We start from the raw sequence: 15807 nt of genomic DNA, 5'->3' as shown, positions 1-15807 counted from the left end.
AGGAATCCAGTCATTGTCGTCTAGTACTGCAGTCAACCTGAGCATCACTAGATTGAGAGGGACCAATCTTGAGGCTGAGAGGTACGTTTGGTTTGTCATTTACACAATAATATAATGAACATGGATCGCGTGCGCCCACATAACACACACACAACCACAAAAAAGTCGAAAAACGTAATAGAAATGAAATTGTTCTTACTCTATTCTTTCTCGGACAATCACTGAATTCTCCAAAACTTGAAATGGGAGTTCATGATAACTCTGGCAACAGTCCATTGTGGGTGAGGAATGTTGGTGGACCACTTGGATAATGCTTGATGGTAGACAGGAGATGTGTGATTGATAGGACGAATTTAAAAGTACAGGTTGGAGAGAGTCGGAAAATTATATTTATATATTGAATTTGTAGTGAGGGCAATTAAAATAATTAAGGTGGCCAATATATAAGGGAAAATGGCAGTCTATCTATATGTGGTATGAAAAGTAGGTAACAGTTCCCTTATGAAAAATAAAATAGCGATTTATTCCTTCTTTTAATGTTTAACAAAAGTATAAAATATCCCCTTCAGGTGAGTAGTGTTATGCATGTGTGATTTTTTTTTTTGGTTAAAATTCATATTACCCCCCTGTGTTTTGTTGAAAAAGCTAAAAGAACCCTTGTATTCTGGAAATAGCTAAAAACCCGTTTCTATTTTGTAAAACTCAGCAAAAAGCCCTCATTCTGTTAACAATTGATGGAAAGTGGCATGAACACATGGGTGGTGTGCTTGGTTGTCTGTTTATGCCGTTTTGGTCAATATTTTAGGTCATTTTGAACTAAAATACCTTTTATATGTCTAAATAATAAAATATTTTTTTTTTGCTTGTTTTGTGTGCTGAAAACTTGTCTCTAAGTTTCTGGCACCGTCCCCACGAGTTTTCAACTGCCAGTGGTACCATTCGAGTCTTATCTTCAAGAGGAATATTTTCATACATTTAGTTTGAGTTTTCGTCAATTGGAAAGACTGGACTCATGCCACAACTGTCGAACCGCTTTGGCGTCGATTCGTCGCCGTCCGGATGAATCTCGATCGTAGACCACCACCATTAGACTCGTATCTTCAAGGCGATTCAGACGATAATGACCTCACTTATTTTGGTAAATCATTTGCGGAGATACTATGGTTTGAATATTCGCGCCGTCGACGGGGTAAGGAATGGGGGTGGCCAATTAGTTTTTTTCAATATATATAATAATAATATATTTTTTAATTTCAAATTATTTATATATATTATAAGTTAAATAATTTGTTGAATCTAGACTTTTTATTTTTTTTTTTAAATCTAACGATTGATATTAATTGATTAGATCTAACGATCAATATTTAATCAAAAAAGATCCAATAGTCATTAAAATAAGAAACAATAAAATAAGAAACAATACATATTAAGTAAGGGTATAATGATTATTTTATAAAAAAAAAAATTAACGCCGTTAGTTCGACTTTACGAAGAGAGACGATTGAGCTACGTTTAAGAAACACAATAGGATTTTTAGTCTATTTTTATAACAGAAGAATTTTTATACATTTTTTAGTCTTTTTTTTTTTTGTTTTTATTTCACAACTCTTGGATCTTATATAATAAAAATCAATTATTTAAACTTTATCTTTACCCATCTACGGACCAGCTGATCATATGTTACTTAATCTATGATCAATGTCTTGTTTCTTCAAATTAGAGATTGAAATTTATTCATAATTTATGCATAAAACTTATAAAAATAAAAAAATACAAATAATTAAAAAGAAAAAGATTGGTCATCTTCCTTCCACAACCGCCACTCCCACCCCCTCTTCTGCCACCGTCTCAATCTCTCCCTCGGCCTCCCCCTGCCTCTCCCTCCGCTTGTGCCGCCACCCCCTCATGATTCTACCTATTTTTTTTTTCTGTATTTATTTATTTATTTATTAAAATACTGTTTGTATATATGTATATCTATATATGTATATGTATACTTTACATATTATTTATTGTATAAATCTATTTTTAATTTTTTATCAATTTATTTTTATAATTTGGATAAATTTGAATCATTGATTTGATTTAAATGGATGTGAGTCATTGATTTATATATCAAATATAAATAATTGATTTAAATAAAAAAAATATACCATCGATTTATTTATAAAATCTGAACTGTTGATATATATATATAAAACAAAATCTAACGATTTATAATTAAGGGTATAATAATCATTTTATAACAAAAACTGAAGTAGAATCGCACCAAAGGCGCGTGATCCACACCGCCTGCGTGAAGGGGCTGCTTTGCACATTTTTTAGAAGTTGAGGGAGGTAAATTGGTGATTCTTTTTTCATAAGAAGATTGTTCGCCTATTTCCCATGTTACATGTAGATAAATTACAATTTGCCTCAATATATAATAAGAATGGAAATTTATGTATAATGCTTCAAAAAATAACAAACTTTTTTGGTGGGATATATAAAAAAGTAAATTTATATTTAATTTAAAAACAAAATGTACAAAATTCGGGGGCCTATGAAATTTAAACATACGATGTAAATTATATGCCATTAATCGTTATAAGTTGATTACATGATTCTTTTTTTTTTTTGGGGGGGGGGGGGGTTTTAAAAAAAAAAAACCATAATAATATCAAACATTTCATTTGCTATAGTAGTTTCATAAAACCAGTCAAACAATCACAAGATCATATTCAAAAACTTAATTACGAGCAGTATTACAATCATCATCAGCTGCTAATTTCATCCTTATTCAGTCCTTATACCATCGATCATAGGTGTAGTAATTAATTAAACACACTCAAGGAATGAACCTATAAGCTCTCATCTTGTTAATAGTATTAACAAATGACTTGGTGGTGTCCCTGAACCCCATGAACCCGAACTCCCTGTTCTTGTTCATGCTGCACAGAGTCTCCTTGTTCCTGAACACAACATCAGCCAGCCAAAACGCCGCTATGTCTCTCAGCTTCGTCGGAACCAGATCGTGCTTCTTCACAATCTCGTCCCACACACCCTCCTTATCCTTCATCAAATCCTCCAACAGAACCGGCTCCTTCCCTTCATACCCCACGGCCTCCAGCCCAAACTGCTGCGCCAGCACATCCCACATGTGCTTCCACTTAAAAACGTCGCCGTTGTTAATGTTGAAGGCCTGGTTCTTGGCCTTAGGATCTGTCGCCGTCCACAGGAAGTGCTCGGCTAGTAAGTCGGCATCCACGGCATCCCACAAACAGGTCCAGGAGACCTCAGTGCCCGTGTACACCAACGGCTTGTTCTCGTGCTTGCAAATTGCGGCGTAGACGCTGAGTGTGCTGACAGTGTTCATCATGCTGCAAGGGGAGAACCCGAAAATCAGGGCGGGCCTGTGGATGGACCAGGTTAAGCTGTTCTTTCTCAGGGCCGATTCGTAGACTAAGTCTTCCAGGTTATAGTAGAAGTTCTCTTGTTTTAGTCTGGGCATATTCTCGTAGAACGGGCAGTCGTGTGGCTGGTTGCTGCTGTCCATTTCGGCCATGTTTCCCCAGTAGTATTTGATGCCTGTTTGGAGGCTGAGGTGTTTGAGATTCGGCGCATTCGGGATGACGGCGTCCAGGATGTTCCTGAACATGAGCGTGTTCAGTTCACAGTCCTCGGAGCCCGTCCAGGAGACGTAGAAAATGTGGGTGATATCAGTGAGCGGAGACAACTTGGAATACGTTTCTTCGGTTTTGGCAATGTCGCATTGGACGTATTCGACATGCAGGTTGGCCAGCCCAGCCGAGCCACTGCCGGCGATGCCCGTGACGCCTACAATGAGTGCAACGCTCTGGTAACTCGGGGCAACACCATTTGGTTCAACCTTTTTCTGCAGGATAAAATGTGAGAAAAGAAAGAGTTAAATATAGAAATTTCTCTTCTCTCTGCCCCCAACCATCCATACATCAATATGAAATCTTGCATTTGTATTGATGAATGTAAATTTGAATAAGGGATTAATTTAAATTTTTTTTTCGATGATTTTATATTAAATATATTTAAAATATATCCATCACAATATTATTAAAAATAACTAAAAATGAAAATAGTAGATTTATTATTATGTATTTAAATTTTTGTTCCAAATTCATTAAACATTAGACAATTGTGTGATGCCGGTTTTGGATTTTTGAGAAAAAATTTAGAGAAAAACAATTCAAATTTGGAAGAATTTAGAAGCATTCACATTGTTACTAAAAATTGCTCAAAATGATAATCGAAAGACTTTAAATCCTTCCCAAGTACGTAGTTAAAATGAACCAAACACGTATGGAGTTATTATTACAAAAATAGAGAAGCCAAAGCAGTTAAAGGTAGTTGTCCTCAAACTCCACCTTTAATCAAGTTTAATTATTAACACCATGAGAGCTAAAATTAACAAAGAAGAAGATTTGGTGTCGTCCTATTCCGATCAGAGAGGAATAAGGTAAGACGCTATTGACCCATGAGCTTTAAATTACATCTTGGATTTGTAGTTAGGCGTTATTGAGTCATTGTAACTATTTATTTTGAGATAACTGAGTTAAGAATTATAAAGCTATTGAACTAGGTATAGATTCGAAATCCTTAAATCCAAATCCATCAAATCAAACACAATTGTAAGAGAGGATTTGAATTTGAATTGGTGATTAATTACTGACAAATAATATTGTTAACTAATTAAAAATACGTAATAGACATAGGATTAAATGCATTTGTGGTCTTATAACATAGGTCATTTTGTATTTTCATCCTTTGAATTTTTTAGGGTAATGTTTTGGTCCTGAATCTCTTTAATTTTCATGGTTTTAGTCTTATAATCGCCAGAGTTCACCTGCACTGCCAGAAGGGTGAACTCCAGTTGAAATCGCAAAAAATAAAAAATGCTGGCAAAAATGAGCTAAATAGAAACAGTAGCCCCAATTTTAAAAGGTTACATGAGATGCATGTGTACTACTTTTCCTGCAAAAAGAGTGAACTCCGACAGAAAAAAAATACTGAAAATGTGAAAATTAAAAAGATGAAGAACCAAAATGCTACACTAAAAAATTAAAGGAAATAAATACCAAATAAACCAAGTTACGGGACAAAAAATATATTGAAGCCTACAAACATACCTTATCAACTTCTCCAATGGACCTTTTGAACCACCAGCTCGTTGTATCAAGATACATGTTGCCTTCAAATTGAGAAGAAACTAAAGAGCAAAGAGTACTAACAATTGGAAGGTAGTGGTGAAGAGGTTTTGAGATGCAGCTGAGGGAGGAGAGCTGATCAGCGCTCCTGAAACTCGTTCTCAGGGGCTACCAGACTGGTGCTGAGGTATATATAGTGAAAACTTAAATGAAAATAAAGATGTCAATAAAAATTTCAAGTGTAGTGAGCAATGGGTCCATATCTATCCATATAGGAAAATTGCAACTTTGGTCCATGATTATGTCCTATTTGAATTTAATTTTGCAATTGAACACCACAATTTAAAAAGAATTGTATGCTAAGGACAAAATCAGCCTACAAATTTGATGCCAGAATTTGGCAGGTGCCCCTCACGTGAGCCTCAATTTCAGGTTAGATTGCAATTTTAGGAGAATTATGTTCTTAACGTGCCATTTCTTTCTTTTTTTTTTTTTGAAAAAATTGTGGGGCTTAATTGTCAAATTCAATTCCAACAATACTAAAATTGTCACTCATTATAGGTTTTATCTTTTCTTTTTTATATATTTTTATAGGAACGGTGATTATATATTCATCAATATCAATAAACTTGATAAATACATCAACTCGATCAATAAACTCATTATGCAATAAATTTGATAATACAATAACCTCATATTAAGTGAGACAAACACCCACACATTTGAAAGGATTCAAATCCTATAATTACGGGACTTAAATTACAATTTTTCGTGACCTTTTTTTTTCGAGGAGAACACCACAACGTATTATAAAATCCTTGCTACACTACATAAATGTTCGTAAGATTCTTGTGGATCTTGGGTGTGGGAAGAGTGGTCCCAAGGCGATCTTTGGGTTCCACAAGTCCGTTATGCGTTGGTTAAATGCAATAGGCTGTTCACACCATCCGACCTTGGATTGCTTTGAAAAGAGGATAGGACATGCTATAACAAGCGAAACGCCGAAAGAACTAGATTTTATCGGTTCTATCTTCTTTTAGTTAAAAAGGAGCTGCTCATTCATGAGTACAAATTAAGGCGGAAGGGATTAAAACCTTCTTGTAGCTGTGAGTGAAGCATTACAATAATTAGCTTGACCCTGATCGATAAATCTAAAGGCCGATAAATATTCATATATTCTCGAACAAACGATCAAAAAGCATGCGAACTGCAAAACCAATATAGCCTCGCCTAAGGTGATCAGCCGGGGTTGCAACCAAGTGGGACCGATCGCGTGACCTGATTGAGTAGAGCCTGAGCGTAGTCATGAATAAGGGACAAATATAAATTTTCATTCAACTTGTTTGCTGATGTCAATAAATTTTATGAATTTTACTAATATATAAATTTATTTTTCGGACAAAAACAAACATCATGAATAGTAGATGTAATTTTTCAACCAAAGGGGATCTACGTGTACTGCATCAGACTTTAAGGAAGAACGGTTTAATCATCCCTATAAAAATATTAGTCTTACAGAGTTTAAAAAATATTTAAAAAAATAGGTAAACTTTATTTCTTTTTTAAAGAGTTTATCATATTCAAATCATCTTAATTTATGATCTTATAAACTCTTTAAAATAACATGTTCAAATGATTTTTTACACCTTTAAACTTTTCAAAACATCTTATGAAATATCTGATAGATTATGAGCTCAGCCAAACACCACCTAAATTTATTTGGAGGCGTCTAAAAACTTTGTCAAACTGTGGAAATCCACTTATTCTATGAGGTTAAAAATGTAATTTTGCCTACATAACATGTGAAGCAGACAAGGAGAATCCACATATATCACTGTTGCCTAGAATTGCAGTCAACTTGAGCATTACACAGTAAAATAATCAACGTGGATCGCGTGCGCCAACATAAAAAGTCGAAAAGAAGGGAAAGAAAAAAGAAAATTAGTCTCACTCTTCACTCTCTCTTTTTTCTTTTAATTTTTTTAGGATAAATTACAACGACTTCTTCCAAAATTTGACACGATTATCAATATTTTCTCGTTGTTTGAAAAATTATAAATACCCCACTGAAATTTGATGAAATTATATAATTTTTGGATGGATGTATAAAATTATCAACTTTGCCCTTACTGTATTTTTTATTTTTTTAAAAATTATAAAAAAATCAAATGGGATGGATGAATTTTTTTTTAAAAATATTAAAAAATTATTCACTTAGTCCATAAAAAATAATTTTTTTTTAAAAAAATAAATAAAATTATAATTTTAATCCATAAGGGCATTTTGGTCAGTTCACCATAAAAAATGAATGAAAACCTAACGAATTGAGCTAATTGTTAGACAACCGTTGAAATCAGAGGGGTATTAGTAATTTTACCTATAATAAGGGAATATTTATAATTATATCAAACCTCAAGACAGATTGTCGTAATTTACCCATTTTTTTAACACCACTTGTTCTTTGAAAGTTTAAGGTGTTCCCAGTTAAATGAATCTAACAACAATCTATTCATAGTGAGCAAAGGGCATTTGTAGATCAGTGGTATAATGCGTGCTCGTAGGCAAAGACGAATCCAAAAGTGAAAGTTTGAGGGGATCGAATATACATATACGTAGAGATCACATTGCTACTTCGGGATAATTGAAATAATTACGGAGGCCGGTTCGGTGTATGAAAAGAAAATTTCATGCATAATGTTACACAAAATTATGAAAAACAAATTTCAATTTATATGTCGTAAATATTATATTTGACTCCTTAAATTTTTATTTAGAATCGCTTTGATCCCTCAACTTTATTTTTTGGCTTTAGTATCTTTGAACCTTAGTTTTTATCTCGATCTGGTCATTTTGACCATTTTTCAGCGAAAATGTGGTCGGATCTTGACTTTTTGGATGGTAAAATGTTCGTATAATTTGATTTTATCACTTTAGTACATTAAATTTGTAAAATTATCAAACTAGTCATTTTTTAAAATGAAAAATTAAGTTGTTTATATTTTTTTTTATGTCGATATCTTGTAATTATCTTATGTGAATATAGAAACTTTGAACTCTTGTGAACATAATAATATATAATATATTGTTTAACTTGAATAAACAATCTCTATTTCTCAGTATTTAACAAAAAAAATAAAATTATGAATAAGTTTATAAAGCTTATCTGATATAAAAATATAATAAAAAAATCTAAGTCAATTTTGTTTTTTATTTTAAGAGTTAAATATAAGTTTGCAAAAGTTAAATTTTAACTATATTTGTTAAATATTTGGATTTTCTAATAAAAAGTTGGTAGGTTATACTTTTAAATTAAATTCTTTGGTGGATTTTAATATATATATATAATTCATTTTTAGAGGTTTTGTAAATATATAGTTCCATTTAATAGAAAAAGTTCTATAAAAAGTACATCCAAAACCGACTTTTTCTTCAAAATCGTAGCTGTTAAAATTTAATAAATATTGTTAACACCTAATTTTATTAGACTTATCTTTCACTCCTGACACTAAAGCTGACTTAGATTTTTTTAATTATATTTGAAAATGCGATAAATTTTATAAAATGGCCATGGTATCTGCGATGGTGGCTAAGTTATTTGCCATGAAAAATATTTTTACTATGGCTTTTAACCATAATAAATAACTTTTTTCTTGGTGAAAAAAAGCTATATTTTTATGTCGTTTTATTTAACCGTGGTCAATAAAAATTATTTACTATAATTTTTAGTCCAGCTATTAAAATTGTAACTAATAATCATTTTTTTCTGGTGTTTTTTGTAATGATAATTTTCAAAAGATAACCGTGATTATTAAAACAAGTATGAAAAAAGTAAAAGTCTCTATCACTAAATATATACATAAATATTGTGACTTGATCCTTTGGTCAGTAATCTTATTTCTGTATAGTTAAAAAGATCCGCAAATTGTTGGGTCATTCCACTGCGACAATGGACCTGCCCCACACTTTGACCCGTAGTCCGACCCGACAAAGCAGGAAGAATTATGCACCGTTCTATTAGAGCTGGGAGACGCCCCAATTGTGATATGTAGCTTGATCTACAGTGTCAAATTGAATCTTATAAATACTCGGGTACTACTCACTTGAGGTAACTGACATTAATTACTTTTGACTGTTCACCTTCTAATTGCATATTTTTATCTTGACCCGAACTAACTTGAGTCTTGAAGGGCTTTAGTTGGGTACGAAGCCGACAAGACTAACGTACATGTTTCAATTCTCAGGACCTATCACCAATTTGGAAAGATTATGTGGCCAAGACTGAGGTTGTTTTGTGAGGTCGCATATTCAAGCCATATTATATATATATATATAACGATTTACAGTCATCATGGATGACAAATTATACTTGTGGTCAGTTAGATGAAGAACAATTAAAATCACATATGTAATTCTCATAAATTCTTGACCTGGAAATTAGATAACTTTTAAGTGAGTATGTGCACTTGTTCGAGATAGCTGGGTCCCCGAAGGTATAAGTCCAATCCTGATAATTATTATTTCCAACTCAATAAAACGAACAAATATTAGACTGTTAAAAGGTCTCCAGTTAAAATTTTTTGATGTTTGAAAAAAATAAAGCATGGTATTCTCTCAATTAATGGCGTACCTTGGCCCCCAAATGGCTCTGGATTACTTATAAGATGAAAGGGAAAAATGCAAGCAACCCCAATGATTTCTTAAATGAGCAAATTATCCTCTTATGAAAAAATAAATAGCGATTTACCTCTCTGTATCTTTTAAAATACAACAATTTACCCTCCTATAATTTTTAAAATGAATCAATTTACCTCATATAGGGAGGTAAATTGCTTCATTTTAAAAAGTAAAAAGAAGTAAATTGCTAATTTTTTTCATAAGGAGGTAATGTACTCATTTTCAATATTATAGGGGAATAAATTGTATTGATCCTAAGATGAAATGTCCGTATGAGTACCGATTATTCCATGTGTTGAGATCTCCACTTCTCAAATGTGGGACCACCGTTGATGGTGATAACACATCCCCGCGATTCCACCCGATCATAAAGAAAGCGCGAATTTCTGATCCTGCGAGGGTATTTTAGTCTTTTCAGATAGTCTCCCAACTGGACCCCCATCAACTGCCAAGTGCCCATCGTCTAGTCGTATTCGAAGATAAGACGAAGGTGGTTGTGGTGGACGACACGGCGCGTGGGAAACGAGCAGAATTATTTATGAGGAAGAAAGAGAAAGCGTGGAACCGCTTTCTAGTGAAATCAATTTGTAAATATAAACGTAACTTTAGAGAAATAATCTCATAAATGACTTGCTAAAAGTTCCACTTTGCAGCTTTTGGAGGTGTGAAATGAGCAAATAAATCTATATAAAAAAAAATTAGTAAATTACCTTTTTGTGTTTTGAAAATTAAAGCAAATTATCTCCCTAAATGGTCTAGATAGGAGGGTAATTTGCTTCATTTTTCAAAACACAGAAGATAATTTACTATATTATTTTTTACAGGAATTTCTTTGCTCGTTACTCATATCATAGGGGTGTAAATTGCATTTTTGACATTAGGTACTTCATAAATCCCTATAGGGAAGAGTCACTTTCTTATCAAGATTAGGGTCAAAATAATTTGAACCATAGAAATCTAAATTTGAGTTCTATTACGGATTATGAATAGATATGATTTTACAATAATTTTTTTTATTAGTTGATATTTTGATATAATCCTATAATAATAATAATAAAATAAAATTTCAAAAAAATATGCTAATAACCAATTGTAGCTGGAATCCTTATCATTTCGTTTTGGTATGACTGAGAGAATATCCAGCTGAATGTATTAATGACCATAAAAATTAGTAACATTCATCTTTTCCTTAATTTTTGTTCTTTTTCAATTTTCAAATCATCAAATATTAGTAAAGGAAAAATTATTTATTTAATCAAAATTTTCCTGCTATTAATTTTAGTTATTTAAATTTACCCATTTTTGTTTTAGTCCGATAACTTTCAAAATTACTTAATTTTAGTCATTTGACCCAACTTTGGACAATTTTACCCTACATAACTTTTCAAGAGCAATTTTAGTTTATATATATCCATTCATTTTGCATCTTGTAGCTAATGTTTGTCTAAAATGCTATAAGAGTTTAGGTTTATTGAAAAGATATTTGTGTATATTACACTTAGAGCATTAAGATGGACTATTAGCCTGTATCACCAAAAGGGCAAAAGAGTTATAAATTAGCTAAATGACCAAATTTACGCAAAATTGATAGATAAAGGAACAAATATAATATTGCCAAAAATAAAGGATCAAAATGAATTTAGATCAAAGTTATAGGACGAAAATTTTCTTTTTTCCTACTAGTAAATAAAGAAAAGTTCATGAACTTTATCTAATCCTTGGAATTGATTTTTTATTTTTTATTTTTATCAAGAATACATCTAATTTTAATTTATTTTTAGTGAACGAGTTAATAAGTATATTATGAATTTCAATGATCAATAATTAATATACACTAATTAAAAATATTGAATTTGTATAACTATTCAATTACTATTATTAAAGTAATAGAGACACATTGGTGAGACTCTTTGCTTTCTTTAGTTTGAGAAAGGTGAAAGCAGAGAAAGGTCTGTGAGATAATCCTGCAAATAGGAAGGAAAAAGAAGAATTCCATAGCCAGGTATTTCTGGGTCAGAATTGATTAAACTCATACCTGTTACAAAAAGAAAAGAAGCCTATTTATACAAGAAAAAAGTGAAAAATGCAAGCAATTCATTGGGATATCGGAAATAAGCGAATTATTCCCTTATGAAAAAACAAATAGCGATTTACCTCTTTATATTTTTTAAAATACGATAATTTATCCTATATAATTTCTAAAATAGAGCAATTTACTCTCCTGTGTAACTTTCGATTTGATTGAGAGAGTGTGTATTTAGTGAGAGTTCTTGAATACGTAAAATGAGAATGTGACCATAGTCAAACGGTCCCTGATAAGGAAAAAATCAAATTAAGTACTTAGTTGGACTTTGATTGGTGTTTCAATGAACCATTTTGGTCTTAATTGTATGACAAATCTTCGTCCTACAAAGTACTTGAGTTAATAGGTTAAACCTATATAGGCAAGGAAATAGTGGGAGTTTGGTTTTATACAACTTTCTTAAAAATAGTGTTTCCTATACGCTCTTAACAAATTGATGAAAAGACATATTCAATGAATGCATTTGAATTCTTTTGTTAACACTTATATGTTACTTATCTTATCATATTTTAATTGAGGTAGAATGAACAAATACGTGTATTTTTAATCTAATTTGTATTACATAATTGATTAAATTCTACCAATTAATTAGTTCAGACTAGAATTTCCAAACATGTAACTAAATTATTCAGACAAAATCAAAAAGTGCTTATGAGTTCTTGAGAAAGGGAATCTGTTTACATACCCTATTAAAAAACATTCCGAAACAATAGAGCAGTACCCTTTATTTTTCTATTAATTGTAGATGTCTAAGAATCCACTAACTTTTATACTTGAACCAAATAAATTCAATGGAACCAACTACACTAATTAGCTGGAAAATTTAAGAATAGTCCTCGATTTCGAGAACCAAATTTATATATTGGACAAGTCTTTACCTCAAACTTTGCCGAAAGGGTTCCTCTTGGGAGAATATTTGACGTTCGAGAAATTTGAACAGTGGTATGAGGATAATCGAAATGTATGCAGTATCGTACTAACAAGATCCAGAAACAACACCTTTATGCAGGTACTGGACTAACATATTAGAAATGTCGTGACGAAAGCTTTTCCAGTGCTAAAATCGTTGAAGGATCGTTTGTACTAGAGCATAGAGTGGTGACGTTATTCCTAGCAGAGAAGCTCAAAGATCTCTATGCTGATTCATGGAGGAAAGAAACTATACTGACGTGATCCTAACAATTAATTAGTTCAGACCAGAATTTCTAAACATGTAACTAAATTATTCGGACAAAATGAAAAAGTGCTTATGAGTTCTTGAGAAATGGAAACTATACATACCCTATTAAAAAACATATTCCGAAACAACATAGCAATACCCTTTATTTTTCTGTTAATTGTAGATGTCTAAGAATCCACTAACTTTTATACTTGAGCCAAATAAATTCAATGGAACCAACTGCACTAATTGGCTGAGAAATCTAAGGATAGTTCTCGATTTCGAGAATCAAATTTATATATTGGACAAGTCTCTACCTCAAACTTTGCCGAAAGGGTCGTTGTTCGGAGAACATTTGACGTTTGAGAAATTTGAATAGTGGCATAAGGATAATAAAAAAGTATGCAGTATCGTACTAACAAGATCCAGAAACAACATAAGATGTATGATGATGTCTAGTCGATAATGTTCTGCATGATGTCTAAACATGTAACTAAATGAAAAAGTGCTTATGAGTTCTTGAGAACGGGAAACTGTTTACATACCCTATTAAAAAACATATTCCGAAACAACAGAGCAACACCCTTTATTTTCCCGTGTTTCAACAGTGATTCAAAACACTGCTCACTGCAAGAAAGCTCAAATTCAAGAGCAACCGAGACGTCTAATTCCCAGAAGAATAATAAAACTCTGTTAAATGTTACTCATATTGCTGAAGAACACTGCCTGAATCTTAGTGCAATCCTCAAGGAACTATCTTGTGGGCTTTCATTTTATCAATGACGGAAATGAGTGAATTCTGACTGTTCCTGAATCCAAAAAATCCATGCTCTTTGCTCTTGTTCATGCTATCCAACATACACTCCCCTCCAAACATCAAATCAACAAACCAGAAAGTTGAAACCTCTTCCAGCTTCGTTGGTGTGAGGTTATTTTTCTTCACAATTTCGTCCCACACAGGGCCCTTGTCCTTCATCCTTTCCGCCAGGCTAACGTACTCCTGATTTTCGTCGAATTCCTCATACTCCACCCCGAACTTGTCAGCCAAAACCTTCCACAAGTGTTTCCACTTGAAAACGTCCCCGTTGCTGCAGTTAAACGCTTCGTTCTTCCCATTGGGATCCACCGAACACCAAATCTGCTGCTCAGCAATCAGGTCAGCATCCGACGCCACGAAGTAGCAGTTCCAGGCGGCTTTCGTGCCTGGAAATTTGAGGGGCACCTTTTCGTGCTTGCAGATTGCGGCGTAGACGCACAGGCTGTCGAGCATGTTCATCATGCTATAAGGGGAGAACCCGAAGATCACTGCTGGCCGGTGGACGGACCACGTCAGGCCCGGCTTCTTCTTGCAGGCGTCCAACGCGACATCTTCCAACGTGTAGTAGAAGTTGGGGGCGTCCAGCCTTGGCACGTCCTCGACGAAAGGCGTCTCGTGGGGCTTTATCTTGCCGAAGGCCTCGAATGGCCCGATGTAGTGTTTGTGCCCTGTTTGGACGCAGATGTGGGTGAGGTTGGGGCAGTTGGGCATGATGGCGTCCAGGACGTTCTGGAACATGGCGCCATTGAGATCACAACATTCAGATTCCGTGGGGCGGTTGCCCCACGTGACCCAGAAGATGTGTGTGACATCAGTTAAGGGTGAGAGTTTGGCTTGTGTCTGTTTGGCGTCAGAGACGTCGCACTGGATGTATTGAACGGGATGGTCAGCATTCCAGGAAGGCCGTGGGCGGCGTGCAACGCCATATACCTTCCACGGGCCGCCGGGGGTTTCAGAAACCGGCAGAATTTCTGCCAAACTGTTGCCGACGATTCCGGTGACTCCGACGATTAGGGCCACATTCTGAGGGCCGCTGTTCTCTTCGGGCTTTCTCTGCAATGTTGGAGCACAAGAAATGTCAATCAATTATATTATAGCAATGACATTTTCCTATATATAATATAAAGCTATATATTTCCTGTTACAAAAAATCAATCATAGTCTAAGCATTACTACCCTGCATATTTATTTATTTGGTCATTCTATACGCTTTTCTCGTACAGTAACCTATCAAATTTAAGTATAGCTTTACTATATAATTAATTTAAATTTGATCAACATTCGAGTTAAAAAATATCGATCGTAATAAGCTGAATTAGCACAAAGTACAAGACTTTGTGATTTGTACCTCTAGATAAACTATTTCTTTAAATTGAAATAATTTAAAAAACCACCATCATAGTACATATTATGTTATTATCCATATTTATCTAAAAAGCATTGGAAAAATAAAGTAAATAAGGGTTTTCAGAGATAGATAATTAATTGAGGGAGGGAGACTTGCCAGGGCAGCTCCAAGAGCACCTTTCCACCACCAGCTCATTGTTGCAGCAACTATGTGGTTGATTTAGTTCATATAGAGTGAAGTATGTGACTATCTGTCTTTATATACATGTGGAGTTGTACTTAGATGCTTTTAGCAGCGACCACCACTTCAAAATTGTAAAAATGAATATTGTTACTTTCAATAAAATAAAATCAATACAAAAATTTAAATTTTTATTATAATTATTTAATATTTGACATGATTTTTAACTATGACAAAAAAATTGTCATGGTTTTAATTATGCTAATGTTTTGGCCTTACTGTAGAAAGAACAACTAATAGCAGTTGTCCAGCCATGGTTAATTTGTATTAATCACGATCTTTTTTTACTCAGTACAAGATAAATATAATATTTAATCATAGCTAATT

At 33.4% G+C, this 15807-nt stretch overlaps 2 protein-coding genes across 2 annotated transcripts; both read right to left on the bottom strand.

Moving 5' to 3' along the window:
- LOC105155584 (iridoid synthase-like) lies at positions 2646–5336 on the bottom strand. The gene is made up of 2 exons (XM_011071475.2): positions 5142–5336; positions 2646–3874 (listed from the first exon to the last, which is right to left on the bottom strand). Exons 1-2 carry the CDS (start codon positions 5196–5198, stop codon positions 2828–2830), a joined length of 1104 nt encoding a protein of 367 aa, XP_011069777.1. The 5' UTR covers positions 5199–5336; the 3' UTR covers positions 2646–2827.
- LOC105155583 (3-oxo-Delta(4,5)-steroid 5-beta-reductase-like) lies at positions 13500–15497 on the bottom strand. The gene is made up of 2 exons (XM_011071474.2): positions 15397–15497; positions 13500–14945 (listed from the first exon to the last, which is right to left on the bottom strand). Exons 1-2 carry the CDS (start codon positions 15433–15435, stop codon positions 13821–13823), a joined length of 1164 nt encoding a protein of 387 aa, XP_011069776.1. The 5' UTR covers positions 15436–15497; the 3' UTR covers positions 13500–13820.

This window comes from Sesamum indicum, linkage group LG2, assembly GCF_000512975.1.
Source record: "Sesamum indicum cultivar Zhongzhi No. 13 linkage group LG2, S_indicum_v1.0, whole genome shotgun sequence".
In the NCBI taxonomy this organism is placed as follows: Eukaryota; Viridiplantae; Streptophyta; class Magnoliopsida; order Lamiales; family Pedaliaceae; genus Sesamum; species Sesamum indicum.
This window is presented reverse-complemented; position numbering and strand designations above follow the sequence as displayed.

Excerpts from the sequence above, each read along its gene's own strand:
- LOC105155584 (XM_011071475.2), bottom strand. The coding sequence starts at position 5,198 with ATGTATCTTGATACAACGAGCTGGTGGTTCAAAAGGTCCATTGGAGAA. Across the intron at positions 3,875-5,141 it reads CCATTGGAGAAGTTGATAAG|AAAAAGGTTGAACCAAATGG; the intron begins GTATGTTTGTAG and ends TTTATCCTGCAG.
- LOC105155583 (XM_011071474.2), bottom strand. The coding sequence starts at position 15,435 with ATGAGCTGGTGGTGGAAAGGTGCTCTTGGAGCTGCCCTG. Across the intron at positions 14,946-15,396 it reads GTGCTCTTGGAGCTGCCCTG|AGAAAGCCCGAAGAGAACAG; the intron begins GCAAGTCTCCCT and ends CCAACATTGCAG.